Here is a 14,749-nt window from a genome sequence, read left to right as displayed (position 1 = left end):
ACTGACCATCAGAAGCATTTATAAGCAGATTCTCTAGCTTCTGCTTTGCGTATTTCTTACCTTAGCTCCTTCTAAAGGCAAATCATGGCGTCTATGTTTCCGCATAAGCACTGGGTCAGAGCCCACTCTACTGTGCCTTCCATTCACATTTGAACTCGCTGTGATTCCAGGTTTTGGAGAGCCCTCTCCTAGGAGTCGACATCCCACAAGCTGATTAGTCCCAAACACATCCCGAGGGCACCATGCTTCAAGAGGCATTGGTGGGTCTCTGGAAGGCACGCTTTCCACATGATGGATGTGTCTACTCAGTCTATTGTCTGGTGGGATTGGGGGAGGTCTTTCAGGTGGCGGTGGAGGAGGATCTCTTAAGGGAGGAGGTGGTGCTGGGAGTGGTTTATCTTGTTTTCTCACCATGCAAGGAGAAGACTAAAGAAACAGGAGAGAGAGAAAACAAACTAAAAGTTGTACCATGCATTGAAATAACTTTCAAACATGTATTATTACTTTAATTTTCTAAGCAAACAAGGAGTTTTACTAGATTCCTGTGCCATCTTTTAATAAGTTTCTTTTATTACCAGTTAATGAAATTTAAATGAGAATAAAAAACTCATAAATACATTTCATTAGGATTTAAAAAAACCAGAAATGAGTACATAAATCCAAATGTTAAGTTATAGAAATGATACAGAAACAAGTAGATCAAAATCATATGATGGCTTTGACATAAAATGTCAATAATTTATTTGCACATTTCTATGATTTAGGTGAGACGAGAAAAGTTGTCACTGTTCTAGTTTTTTTAAAGAGCAACTTGATTTGTAGTATTTGTAATATTTTTAGAAGATTAAAAGCTTTTTCTTTATTTTTGTTTTCATCAGTGTGATACAGCATTTGGGGGCAAATGTGCTCTGCTTCTTTATCAGTTATTACCAGAATAGTAAAAGATCACAAATAACAGAGCAGCACTACATATCAAATTACTTCAATTTTATGAATTCTTACAGTATTTTAAAAGATCAGGCTGATTCTTACATAGAAATATAAAGGTATAGATCAATGAATTGAATGTGTATGCTTTTCATAGCTTTTGACTTTTATTTACATGGTTAATCTGATGATTGATTTGTAATTTTAATGTTAGAAAGTAGTAGAGAAAAAAGGAATCTGTTGTTTACATAATTCTAAATGATATTCTAATAATGTGTGATCTTAAAACCAAGTTAACTGGTAATACAGGAAAATCAAACACTACTAAATATATTGTGCTTCCAACAAATTTTAGAGAACAGAGCATGTTACCAAATAAAATTAATTTTTAAAATTGTATACTTATCAAATTTGAAGAAAAAATCCACACAATAAAATAAATTGTAGGCTTAACTCTAGAGTAAGAATTATGTCTTTAATATTAAACAGTAATATAATTACTTTGCAAATATTGCAATTCATTGTAATTAATTTCCCGAGGTTTAAAAACTACATATAATTCTCTCTTCTGAGTCACCTTGAAACAAGGGTGATAATTTGTCACACCTTAAGCCCTTATGCAAATATACTCCCATCACATTTTTCTTGTCATGGCACTATAAAAATGAGTGCAAAATATCATTTGATAACAGCATGCAAATTATTTCAATGCATATAATGACTTTTAAAATCTATTTTACAAAATAACCATACTTACTCTGCTACTTATTTTGGTAAATCATGGGGCTACAGACATATGCTCTCTCTGCAAAAATTACGTGTAACTTTTACAGTAATAAAACAAGAAAGATGAACATGTGCTCACCATAAACTAAATGAGAAACTCATCAAACTTGTTCACAATTAAAAGCACAAAAAATATGAGTAATGGAATTTAGAAGAATCTGAGCAATCAATAATTGTCTTACAAAATTTTATCTGTGTTTCTAATAAAATTGATCTACCTTTGGTGAACCCGTTGGGCTGCCACAGGGAGATCTAACTATGCCTTTCTGAATTAGATCCAGGCGAGGAGGCACTGGTGGCAGGCTTAGATGTGGGATCTGGAGTGGGTCAGGCTGTGGCTTTCTTCTCTGGGCAAGGGGAGAGGATCCTGGTGATGTGACTGGTGAGTTCTGCCTGTCAGTGCACTAGAATAGAAAAAGAGAAAGATGCCGCTGTTTATTAGCTGTGCAGAGTGTTCTCTGTTCTTAAAGAACACATTTGGTTGGAAGAAGGTTTCTGGCACCATACATTTGTTAAAATGAATTCCCTTAGTTTACCCTGATTAACAGAAGCAAATAGTTCACATTGTCCCTCAAGGGTAGTATTACAAAAAGAACAGATTGATAAGTTTTTCTTGCATATTGCAGAAAGGGGCTAAGAAAAAAGAACAGCAAAAGTATAATATAAAGACAATCAAATGCAGATATTCTTCAAGAAACCCATCTATATTTTCTGAGGAAGCCAGAAACACATAATACAATAATGCACATTGCTCTTGGATCTCTATATTATAAATTTTTTTGCTCGTCCTTTGTACATTCTAATAGTTAGCTATTGCTTTGTTCCAAACATGCATCTTGTACATAATCTATTTTCCTTCAAACCAATGAAATCAGGTGGGGTTTTAAAAAAAAATTGTATGTTTAAAATAAACAGGTTTAAGCCCATTTTTTTTTCCTTAATACTACACATAGAAAAGATTCTCAAGTTAAACATTTTTCTTGAAACACAATGAACTATATCTAGGAAAGTCTGTCTGTACTTCTGGCAAAAACTGATTAAGTTTCTGTTACTACAAGTTTTCCATATTGTCTGGTAGATAAAGTAGCATCAAAAAGCCAGTAAGTATTTCAATTTGTATGTAACGCTTCCTATTGCATAAGGTTGTGTGTTTGTGTGTGTGTGTGTGTGTCTCTATGTGTTTTAATGCAGCATAACCTGATTTCTATTTGTTCTAAAAGCCATATAGTTAATCAAGTAGCCTTAACAGGATAAACAATATTCTGTTCTAAAATACTGGGCAGTTTCCTTTTCAAGTCTAAGTTACTAGCTCTTTCAAGATTTAGGCTTACTTTTTACAACACTCTCTATCATGCTTTGATATTGTTCTGTTTCTGAATGTTAGTATTTATAGAGTTTTAAACTTATTTGTAAGCCATTTTCCTACTAACGTTACTTACCTTTGTACGAATTGCTGATGTCATCACTTGACAATTTAATATGAACTCAGCAGCTTTATCATTTAGTCTGTCTTTAACTGAGATAACAGATTTGTGTTCACATTCACACTGTTACACTGTATAAGGCTTTTGTTAATTAACTAAAATCCATACTTTATTCAGATTTTCTTAGTTTATACCCAATGTCCTTTTTCTTCTCCAGGATCGCATGCAGGACACTATCTTAGTTTTTATTATTACGTCTCCCTACTCTCCTTTTGGCTCTGACAGTTTCTCAGACATCCATTGTTTTGGATGACTCAGTTTTGTAGAGTACTGGTTAGAGATTATACAGAATGTTCCTTTACTGGGATTTGTCTAATTTTTAAAAATAATTAGCCTGGGGTTAAAAGTTTTGAGGAGTAGGACCACGGAAGTAAAGTGTCATTCTGACCACATCATATCAAGGATCCATGCTATCAACATGATTCATCACTGCTGTTGTTGACCTTAATTACCTGACTGTGGTTTTGTTTATCAGACTTCTTCACTGTTAAGTTTCTTTCTTTTTTCTCCTCCTTCCCATAGTATACGATTTGCAAGGAAGTCACTGCACAGCCCACATTTATATAGTTGGAAATTTATGCATCCTTTGTAAAGACTTTTTAAAAATAAATCTGAGGCCAGCCCTGGTGGCTGATGCCTGTAATACCAGGACTTTGGGAGGCCAAGGCAATAGCCTGGGCAACACAGTAAGACCTCCTCTTTACTAATCTTTTATTTTTTTTAATTAGAAGGGTCTGGTGGTACACTCCTCCAGTCCCACTACTCAAGAGGTTGAGGCAGGAGGATTCCTTGAGCCCAGGAGTTTGACTTTACAGTAAGCTATATCGTACCGCTGCACTCCAGCCTGGGCAACAGAGCAAGACCCTGTCTCTAAAAAAACAATAAAATAAATAAATCTGGGTAGCTAAACAGAAGACCATACCTCCGATATGCCTGAATATTGTCATGACATTACTAAACTGCAAAGTCTTTGTCTCTGTTGGTGCCGAATAACATAATCATTCAACAAAATTCAACATAATTTTACATTACAATTTTAAGAAACATTTCTTTTTAAAAAATTAGTGATTCTTTTTCATACCTTTTAGCTTGGTTATGGTAAGTCGAAAAAATTCAATTGTCACTGAAGGAGAAAATAAAGAATCTCTATAGTCACAAACTGACTTTAGTATAGTCAGTGATTCTTAACTAAAGAACAGTTCTACCCAGAAAGTCACAGGCCTCACATGTTCCATAAATTTGATACTTCTGGAGCAAAACTAATCCCAAAGTCACCATAGATCAGAAAAAATTCCTCATATAAAGCTATCTGCATCACAGAATCTTGACACTGTAGATCAGCAATTGTCACAGGACAACTAATTCTCCAACATTCCTATTAGGATAAATTATATTCTCTGAGAACTAGAAAAGCTGTTACCCGAGAAAAATGCTTTGTTGATATGGCTACTATCCTTTACAAAGAAGAATCAAGAAGCAAAGCTATCAACACTGTTTCTAGCCCAAATAATATATTTTTATATATATAGAAAGAATGCATAGTTCTTTAGTTACTTGCAAAGACACTTTTCAGGGCTAGATGCACACACTGCAAAGACTGCTGAATGAGACCTGTGTTCCTCCAAGCACTTTTCTTCTGCAAATATTTTCCCACTTCTCTCATTTACTGTAACAGGACACAGAATTGTGATAGAGCTAACAGCCCATCATCAGTATTAGAACGTGACTTTCACCCTAGAGTAGATTAATTACTAATATTTAAGCAGTTACTAAACTTCTAGCATGTTTAAATAATGGGGTAAACTTGATTTGAAATGTGTTGAAGAGCCTGTTAGATACTGAAAGAGTATAATGAAAATCCTCAGAACAGACATCCAAACCAATGTGTGTGGCAAAGTAATAACCTTGAAATTTTAGATACTTCCAGATGAGCAGACTATCTGAAGCTTTGTGAATGTAACTGGAAGCACACCTTGCTTAGTGCAATTCATACTGTGTTCTGAAGGTGATTATGTACTGTCCTTTTGAAGAATTAATTCATTTTGAAGCAATACAGTATCTGTAAGTTGGCTTAGTTAGAAAGATTTTATGGAGAGTATGTAAATGACCAAAATATCTTTCACCTTTATTGATTATATGTACTAAACTCACCAAACCTCATTTTCCTGAGTTCTCCTAAATTACAGTAAAATTCTCACCTAAGAGTACATAATTTAACAATGCTCTTTTGATAGTAATGCATTATTCTTTGCTGAACCTTTTACTATTTTTAAAAACAATTACGCAATTAGCATGCTGAAGCTTTGCATTAACTTTCATTGCTGGTAAAATTCAAACACTACGAAGATTTGTAAACATTTTTAGTAGATATTGTTCATATAGAAGGTCATTTTTAATTTATTTGAGTCATGACAAATTGTATTTTTCTTGCCTTCCTATTTGAAAGTCTAAGGAAAAAAGGAAATCTAGCACAACGTTGCACAATCCAGTCCATAATTAATTTTTTGGATGAGATATTAAAAATTCAGGACATCAAAATTTATCAGCTTGCTTTAAAGAATAAAAAGTCTGCTCTTTTTTATCCTTCTGAAAATAAAAAAATAAAGTAGATCAATTCAATGTAGACTGAAATTATTTCTCCTTTAAAAGACAATGCTGTCTTTATGTAATATCTGCATTTTTGATTTTTATTTTTGCATTTTAAAAGACTAAATTCTAGAGTAACAGGCTTTTCCCCTGTACAGGTAATCACCAAATAATTCAAATGCCTCTATAGCTGGGACCTGAATGTGGGACTTCATCTTTAGTCTACCAGTTCATATCATCCCCTAAATTGACTCCTTATCAGCCATTTCCTCCACCCTTTTCTGGGCCTTCTTCCACAGTTCTAATCCCCAGTTCAATTTACCCAGGCTATTTATCTTTCTCTACATATGATAGGTAATAAAGAGAGCTGTTGGAGTAAAACAATAACAACAAACAAACACAGAACCAATCCCCTGGCTCAGGTTTAAATCCTAAGACTGTGAACTGTGCTAATTATCACTTACTGATTTGTCCAGTATTCCTCTTAATCACTACGACTTCCATTGTGTATAAAAATGCAGACCAAACACATAAGTATAAAACATCTTGGGTAGAAAAGTAGGAAAGGATTCATTTAAATTCTGAATAACAGTTAATATTTTGTTCATATGGATAATCTTGATTAGAAAATGTAAATTTCAAGTATGGCTATCTAACTAAGCTGTAATGCCAACTGGTTATAAAGAACATTTTTTTTTTTTTCATTTGAGTAATCATATAAATAAATGTATAACCAAATGTATAACCTGATTTCATATGCAGTCTTGAAAATGTCACCACCTATTGGTATTGTTATCTGTAGATTAAAGAATAAAATTAATCCATTTGACAGGAACATTTTGGGTTAATAAAATTAAATAATGCATTATAAAATAAATGCTGATGTAAAACACTTATAAATACATAAAATAAATGCTGATGTAAAATATTTAATTTTTATTTAAATGAAATGATTAGGAAAATGGATTATTTTGATGTAAAAGGGACAGAATGTAAACTATTATCTCTAAATTTCTAGTCAAAGCTTGCCCATCTACACTGCCAAAAGGTAATTCCATTAAAGTTATTTTTAAACAGAATGCCCATCCATGTTATTTCTTATTTTGTCCCAGACAATTCCTCCCACTATCAACTCTAAACAATGCAATAGTAACAAAATCAAATATCTAACCAAATAATTAAATTAAGTAAATATGCATTCAAAAGTCAAATAGAAATGCCTCTTGGACTATTTGCTATTATTAGCACTGACCTTTAAAAAAACAAACTTAGAATTTAATTTAACATGATTAGGTTCTTTCTTCTTAACCTAGAAAGGGTCTTAAACAAAAAAACAACAAATGATAACGAGAAAAGTAGTTTAAGAATCAGATTAGGCTTATAAGTTTAGGGGTATGCATGTTGTCAAACTGTTTGCCATAAAAAACACGTTTTACTGGTTTTGGCAGTTCTGTCCTTGTGTCTTTTCAATTTTCTGTTTATTTCACTTTTTCTCTCTTCATTATAAAGAACATAATTTCACTGCAGGAAATTTTGGAATTATAAGGAAATATAAAGATATTTTAAAGAACACTACATATAGCCATTGGTGATGGTTCCTAATCACATACACAATGTTAAATCTACTCAATGTTTGTTAGCATTATACAGAAAAAAATTAACTGACGTTAAACATTCTTCATGAATATAATTTTAAAGTATGCATATATGGATGTACCAGCATTTACAAAACCATTCCTGTGCAATGAACACTTATGCTGTTTTCAAGTTTTCTTTATTATAAAGTAGTATCATAAAGAAATCTTTAACCATATATGTGCTAGTTTTTAAGGAAAGAATCATAGAATTTTTTGAGCACAAGATTCTAGACATGTAACTGTGTCAAATTTATGAACATTCTTAAGACACTTTTGCTGTCCAGATGGTAAAACCAATTTATTTCTCTCACCAGCCATGTGTGATAATTACCATTACACAAAACTCAAACACAAAGAATATTTTTGTTTGCTCTGATGCTTGATTGTCAGTTTAATGGGTCATACCAATGTTTAAATTTGCCCTTTCTTCCTTGACAAATAATTTGAAAGAAATGCAATGTTTGTTGGACATGTATATTTCTTCTTTGGGTCACTAGCTGCTGCTTCTTTTTTTTTTTTTTGTCCCCATATCCACTAATTTCCTGTTTGTTGATATGAATGTGCTCTTTATATATTAGGATAATGAACCTCTTTCTTTTATAATTGCTGTCACTATTTTTTCTGCAGTTTAATTTTTCTGACTTTTTCATGGTAGAGATTTCACCTGTGCTCTTCTAGTTTTCATGTGTTAATGAATGACTAAAGTATCATGTCCTTTTGGGCAGTGCTTAAGTGAGTTCCTTTCTTTGTTACTCCTTCATGTTCATCTCTCTACTCTTAAGCCAAATAAATATAAGTATGGAAAAATTAAGTCATAAAGCATAGAAAGTAGAATGTGAACACAGAATTAATGGTACAGAATTTATTCACAACATTAAAAATCTTTATGTAGCGGTAACTGCAAAAGTTGGGAAAGACAGAAACATCCTTTCAAGTTACAAGACACTGAGTAGTATCATTTCATTCTTTTATCTTGATTTTAGGTGATTCCCACATTTTTCTAGTATTAACTTGTTTCTAAAACTTTATGATAAATTATCTGTTTCAGCTTCTTACCAAATTCAAAGGCTAAGCCAGCCTTGATTCCTTCCTGTATTATCATCACACCAGTGTATTTGTCTAATTAACAATTTCTCTTAAGTTCTCTAGTCCTGGTAACATTGAGAATATCTTTTACAAACTAGAATACTGGTGTTCTAGAAATTTAAAGACCACATTGGATTCTTTTATGTCTACATACTCACCCTTTGCCTTTGGAAATTAATAAATACTATTATTTATTTTTCTGACAAAATGCACAGAATCCTTTTTTAGGATCCATGAGGAACAGAGAAATCCACATTTTCAATCTTTAACAGAAAATCCTGACAGAAAAAAACTCAAGAAGTAAAGTAGTCAAAAGCCCATCTCATTATGTTCAGTAATTACCAATAATAATCGGGGACTCATTCTATTTTAGTCACTGTTCATTTTATCCACATCTTTAAAGAGCCATTTTATAAAAACGTTAATAAGATCCATTATTATGGAAACGGCAAAACATTTGGTAAGAAACTTCAAGCACAGTCAGGCTTATTATAAAAACAGGACAAGATAAAACCTCTCCAATTACTAATAGGATGAGAGTTCTGACAGTCCCAGAGATAATCAAAGTCAATTTTATAATACTTTTAACAAGATTTTTACTTAATGCATTTCCATATCTGAACAAGGTATATACATGTATTATAATAAGGATGATGAGAAGGACTCAGAGAGTCAGTGTTTTTCTATAAATGAGTGAAAATTAATGAAGGACATTGATAAAATATTTATCACATGATAAAATATTCTAAGTATATTTTACTTGCTACTGTTCTCTTCTTTTTTTCGCTTTATTTTGTGAACAAAACAAAAATCAAGAGTATTTAAAACAGTAGCCTACACAGAATATTATTCAGAGAGGGTATATGCTACAAAAATGCTTACACACATACTCACATATTCATATGTAATTATAGCTTAAGTAAATGACTTTTGTTACCTATTTTGGAGTACCTCCACAGATAATAAACAAAAGCCTATATGAAGAATATTGTGCTAGAGCAACACAATCATTTCCTGCTTACCCACAGTCATACTTCTAGAAGTCTGAACCTATAAGAATTTGGGGAGAAACCCAGAATGAAACAGGAAAGTCCTCTGAAGTAGGAGGAACATTTTTTTTTCCTACTTCTTCCTACAGAAACAGAATGTAGGCACCCTGCTACCTTCCTAAGAATATGGACGTTTGATTTGTGTGTAAAATGAAGCTAACTCAAAGGCCGAATTACTGTCTATGTTCTACTAGTATGTTCTGGAAATTTTCAAATTAGAAGCAGTAAAGAAGTGGAGGAAAACAGAAACCTATATACTAAGAAATGCCAATTGGAATAAGCGCCGATTTCTCTTTGAGGTCGGGCAGGGAAGTGGTCAACAAAGCTGCCGACAGGTCTCCTTTAAAGTAGTGCAGTCTCACACTTGGGATAACCTCAAGGGCACTGTTCTACCGAAATACTGACCACTGTTAACACAAGAGATGATACTGCTTCTCCTTGAAATACCTTCTTATAAGAGGGACTTGATCTCTTGGCCTATGATCAGCCTCCATAACCTTGAAATTTCTGTAAAGTTTTATATTTTACTTTAAATATTTATACAAATTTTATATCCTGATCCAAATATATGTGTGATTTTAGTTTAAATTTATGGTTCTCTTCTCTTTATGCAACCTACCCTTAAATCTTGTAGCAAAATGTAAGCTTCTAGAAATGTGTCGTGTTGACTGTAGTGGCTTCTTATGCCCTTTGGTTCACTCAGCTGCATAACCAATTTTGAGAAGGCAGGGAAGGGTGACATATAATTCAGAAATATTTCCATAAAAATGGCTGAGAAACAAGAACATTCTGAGAATTAAAGGAATAAATTTCAGTCACTGAAAATAATGGTTTCATGTGAAACCCTTATTGCTCTCCAAATGCCAGCTAAAGCTGGTTCGAACATGCAATTGCTATTTGGTTACTGTAGTTCTTCACCCTACTTTAGATAATACTTAATCATTTCAACTTAATTACACAGAAAATAAGAACAATGTAACCTTATCTAAATTATTTAATCCTTAAAATAGTGTTTCAGCTGACATGTTGACAAGTTTGCATTTTCTGAGTTTCAAATTTGAAATATGGTTTAACAGTAAATTATTTTAATGTGGTCATGCAATGAAATTATAACTATATAGATGTTAATATGTTAAAGAAATACAAATAATTGCTTGGTAACCAACATAATTTTGGCATCTAATTCTTCCTAATGGAATGATATCGTATCTAAAAGAAAAACTTCCATAGACAACTCAAAAATACAGATAACTGAACTCTTAGAAGCAGAGCAATATTTCAGGAGTCTTAAATAACACTAGTATAAAAAATGTGGCCAGGTGTGATGGCTCACACCTGTAATCCTGGCACTTTGGGAGGTTGAGGTGGAAAGATCACTAGAGGCCAGGAGTTCAAGACCACACTGGGCATTAGAGTGAGATCCCATCTCTATTAATCTATTTTAAAAATAATATTAGTAACAACTAATACTTAGCATTTTCCATGTGCCAGCACTGTTCTAATGTCTTTTTATATATATGAACTCATTTAATCTTGAAGAGGCAGAGTTTTATGGACCAAGTACTTGAGGGAAGGGGAGTGGAAGGGGTGTTAAATAAAGCAAGGTACATAGATACTAAGTAGGAAAACTAGAAGATGAGCCCAGGCAGTTTGACTCCAAGAGGGTAGCTCTACTTAAGAATATAACAAGTAAGAACAGTGTCACCACTGATCATTTAAACAAAACAAAACAAAACCAAACCTTCTCAAGGGCCTACTGTGTATCAAGCATCATGCAAAGCTCTGAGAATGAGAAGAAGAATAACGCATAGTCTGTGTCCTCAAGGAGCTGACAATCTACCAGAGGCAGTGGACTCAAAACTGAGTAAAAGAGTTCAAGTGTTGCTTCTTCTAATATACTATGTATTCAAGTTATTTTTGAGAAATACGTAAAAATGTCTTCAAGGTATCCTATGACATCATACACCACTTGGATGAGGCAGTTGTTTCTTTTGTTAATCACATGCTAATAAAGAAAATACCACTATTTCATATGAAGAGCTTTTAGAAAATCAGTAAACAGAATGCAAATAAATGAGAAACAACAAACCTGTGACTTTGGATTGCTTACTGTCACTCATGACTCTACCTAAATGTTATGAGAAGGGAGTGGTGAGGACTAGACTATCAGTACTATAGTCAGAGTCATTCTTCTTGGGTAGGATCACCCACGTTGCAGGATGGTTAGTATCTCTGGCCTGTTCTCAAAGCCAGCAGTATTTGCCACCCTTTAGTCATTGCGAAAACCAAAAATGTCCCCATATATTACTGAATACCCTCAAGAGGTAAAATTGCCTATAGTTGAGAACCATGTTCTACATTTCCAATGTCTATTTTCATTTTTGTATTTCACTTCTGTTGTAATTTTTGTCCTTACAGCTCCAATACGGACACTAATCCTGTGAGTCAGATTTAAATAGACAACATAAAAAGGCAACACCCTCCTAAAAATAGCTGCAACAACACTGTGATATGTACCCACCCCTCTTTCCTTAGGATCAGGAGTACTATGCAGCAGCAGTCTCCAACCTTTTTGGCACCAGGGACTGGTTTCACAGAAGATAATTTTTCCACGAATGGTGGAAGGGAGGGGAAGGGGATGGTTTGGGGATGATTCAAAAGTGTTACATTTATTGTGCACATTATTTCTATTATTATTACGTTGCAATATATAATGAAATAATTATACACCTCACCATAATTTAGAATCAGTGGGAGCCCTGAGCTTATTTTCCTTCAACTAGACAGTCCCACCTAGGAATGATGGGAGACAGTGGCAGATCATCAGGCATCAGATTCTCCTAAGGAGCGCACAACCTAGATCCCTCCCATGTGCAGTTCAAAATAGGGTTCATACTACTATGAGAATCTAATGCCACTGCGGATGTGAGAGGAGGCAGAGCTCAGGCAGTAGTGTGAGCTATGGGGAGTGGCTGTGAATACAGATGAAGCTTTGCTCACTAGCCTGTTGCTCACCTCCTGCTGCACAGCCAGGTTCCTAACAAGCCACAGACTGGTACTGGTCCACGGCCTGGGGTTTGGGGACCCCTGCTTATAGAGGCTTTCTTCACACTTATTAGGAAAAGCAATATTTAGATGACATGTTAAGTTTTTAACTAGCAAGATGTATTTTAATTGAAGAAGGCAACAAAGGAGAATGCATAAAAAAGAATAACTCCTTTGACTTAAGGTTATAACCATTTTTATTCTAATATGGCCATTCATTAAGATTTTAAATATTATTTTAAGAAAATACAATGTTTAAAACCATAAGAACTAATCTGGGCTCATTCACTAGTTCAGTCTGTCAACATTTTAATTTTATATGTGAATTTTTATTTATTTCAAATGTAAATGTTATGTATTTGGTGATTAATACTGTGAAAAACTGCTAAGATTCCTTCTAATCCTCTGGCAAAAGGAAGCAAATCTCTGGGTAGCAACAGATCCTCTTTTTTAGCTGTGATCTGATTGAAGTCAGAGAGAAGGCTGTGATCTTACCCATCACATCCTAAACTTTCTCTGAGCGCTCACATCTGATCTCATTATCCCAGGACTCTGACAGCTTGAAAACTCAGGCAACGATATAGACTCAGGCAAAATCGAAAACATATTCTAGTTAGAATCATAAAATACCTTCTATCAAAGAGGGAATCAAAAGGTATGTATTATAGACTTCTAGGTGCTATTGCTTCTGTAAGCATTAGCATTATTAAACACATTTAACTATAAAAGAAGTAATAGAAATACACTATATGTTTAGTATGCTACTATTTATAAACTCCAGCTGTGGGGTATCACCTTGGTAACAGGAATATACAATCGAAGTATGTTTCCATGCTACAATGGAAGCATTACTCATTTAAAGAATGTAATATGCTTAAGACAGGCAGAAACAATTTCACAATATTGTCATCGGCCCACTCATAAAAGAAGAAAAAGATGAGTATTCAAAATGGCAGATAGAAACAATGGAACCATTCTGTTGGACAATCACTGGCAGTCACTCTTTTAACTGACAGAATAAAATGTTGTAAAAATAAATGAGTAAGGCCAGGCATGGTGGCCCATGTCTGTAATCCCAGCACTTTGGGAGGCTGAGGCAGCTGGATCACTTGAGGTCAGGAGTTCGAGACCAGGCTGGCCAACACGGTGAAACCCTATCTCTACTAAAAATACAAAAATTAGCCAGGTGTGGTGGCAGGCATCTGCAATCCCAGCTACTCAGGAGGCTGAGACAGAAGAATCACTTGAACCAGGGAGGCAGAGGTAGCAGTGAACCAAGATAGTGCCACTGCACTCCAGCCTGGGCAATAAAGTGAGACTCCAGCTCTAAATTAATTAACTAGTTAATTAAAAAATGAATGAGTGAATGAATGAAAATGCATGAATGAAGGAAGAATGATTTAAAAAATAGAGGAAGAACATACAGGTAGAAGAACTACTGTGTCAAGATGACCGTGTGACATTTGTTTATAACCACTCCTGTAAGAAAAAACTAGACAAAATCTATTAGTTTGATGTTTGGTGTATATATATGTATTAGTATTCAGGTTGGAACAAAGTTTAACACATGCGTAAGATTAGGTCATTGCCTAAAGGAACACGTGTGCAGGTGTGTGCATTTATTAGTTCACTTAGTAAATAGTAATTTAGTGCATTTAGGTGCCTGGGAACACAAACACAAGGCACTGTCCCTGGCCTTAAGTGTTAATAATCTAATAGAAAAGATAGTCCTTTAAATAACAATTTACTGTAGCTCCTGATATAGAAGTATATATAAAATACTATAAGAACATAACATCATCGCAATATTTTCCAAATTACTCAGAAAGAATTATGCTTGTATCTACATAAAAATTTAGGTTTTATTGAAAATTAAGTGGTATACATTTATGAAATGCTATAAAAGTCACAATCAGTTTAATTGACTAGAGGCAGATGAGTAGACATAAAGACATTTAATTGAAATATAACTCTTTAACTTAAAAACAAATAATTACAAGTGATATACATTTCTAAACTATATAACGGCCACAGGAAAGTATAACAAGATTGTAGTGAAGTAAAGCTTTATTAAATGACACTGCTGACTGCCAAATAAGTTACTGAAGTGTGACTTCTAGGGCAGTAAGGATTCAGATCATCATTCTAC

General features: G+C 33.8%; 1 protein-coding gene across 9 annotated transcripts in view; it reads right to left on the bottom strand.

Moving 5' to 3' along the window:
• Window positions 1-14,749, bottom strand: part of LOC105477589 (Cbl proto-oncogene B) — a 214,659-nt gene that overhangs the window by 46,363 nt on the left and 153,547 nt on the right. For all 9 annotated transcript variants that reach the window (XM_071092487.1, XM_071092490.1, XM_071092491.1 and 6 more), the window contains 2 exons: window positions 1,932-2,117; window positions 61-426 (listed from right to left, as the gene is read on the bottom strand). In XM_071092487.1, coding sequence (XP_070948588.1) covers window positions 61-426; window positions 1,932-2,117 — 552 coding nt within the window. The remainder of the gene's footprint in view (window positions 1-60; window positions 427-1,931; window positions 2,118-14,749) is intronic.

This window comes from Macaca nemestrina, chromosome 2 (assembly GCF_043159975.1).
Source record: "Macaca nemestrina isolate mMacNem1 chromosome 2, mMacNem.hap1, whole genome shotgun sequence".
Taxonomy (NCBI): domain Eukaryota; kingdom Metazoa; phylum Chordata; class Mammalia; order Primates; family Cercopithecidae; genus Macaca; species Macaca nemestrina.
Note: the sequence above shows the minus strand (reverse complement) of the source record. Positions and strands in the feature narration are given on the sequence as shown.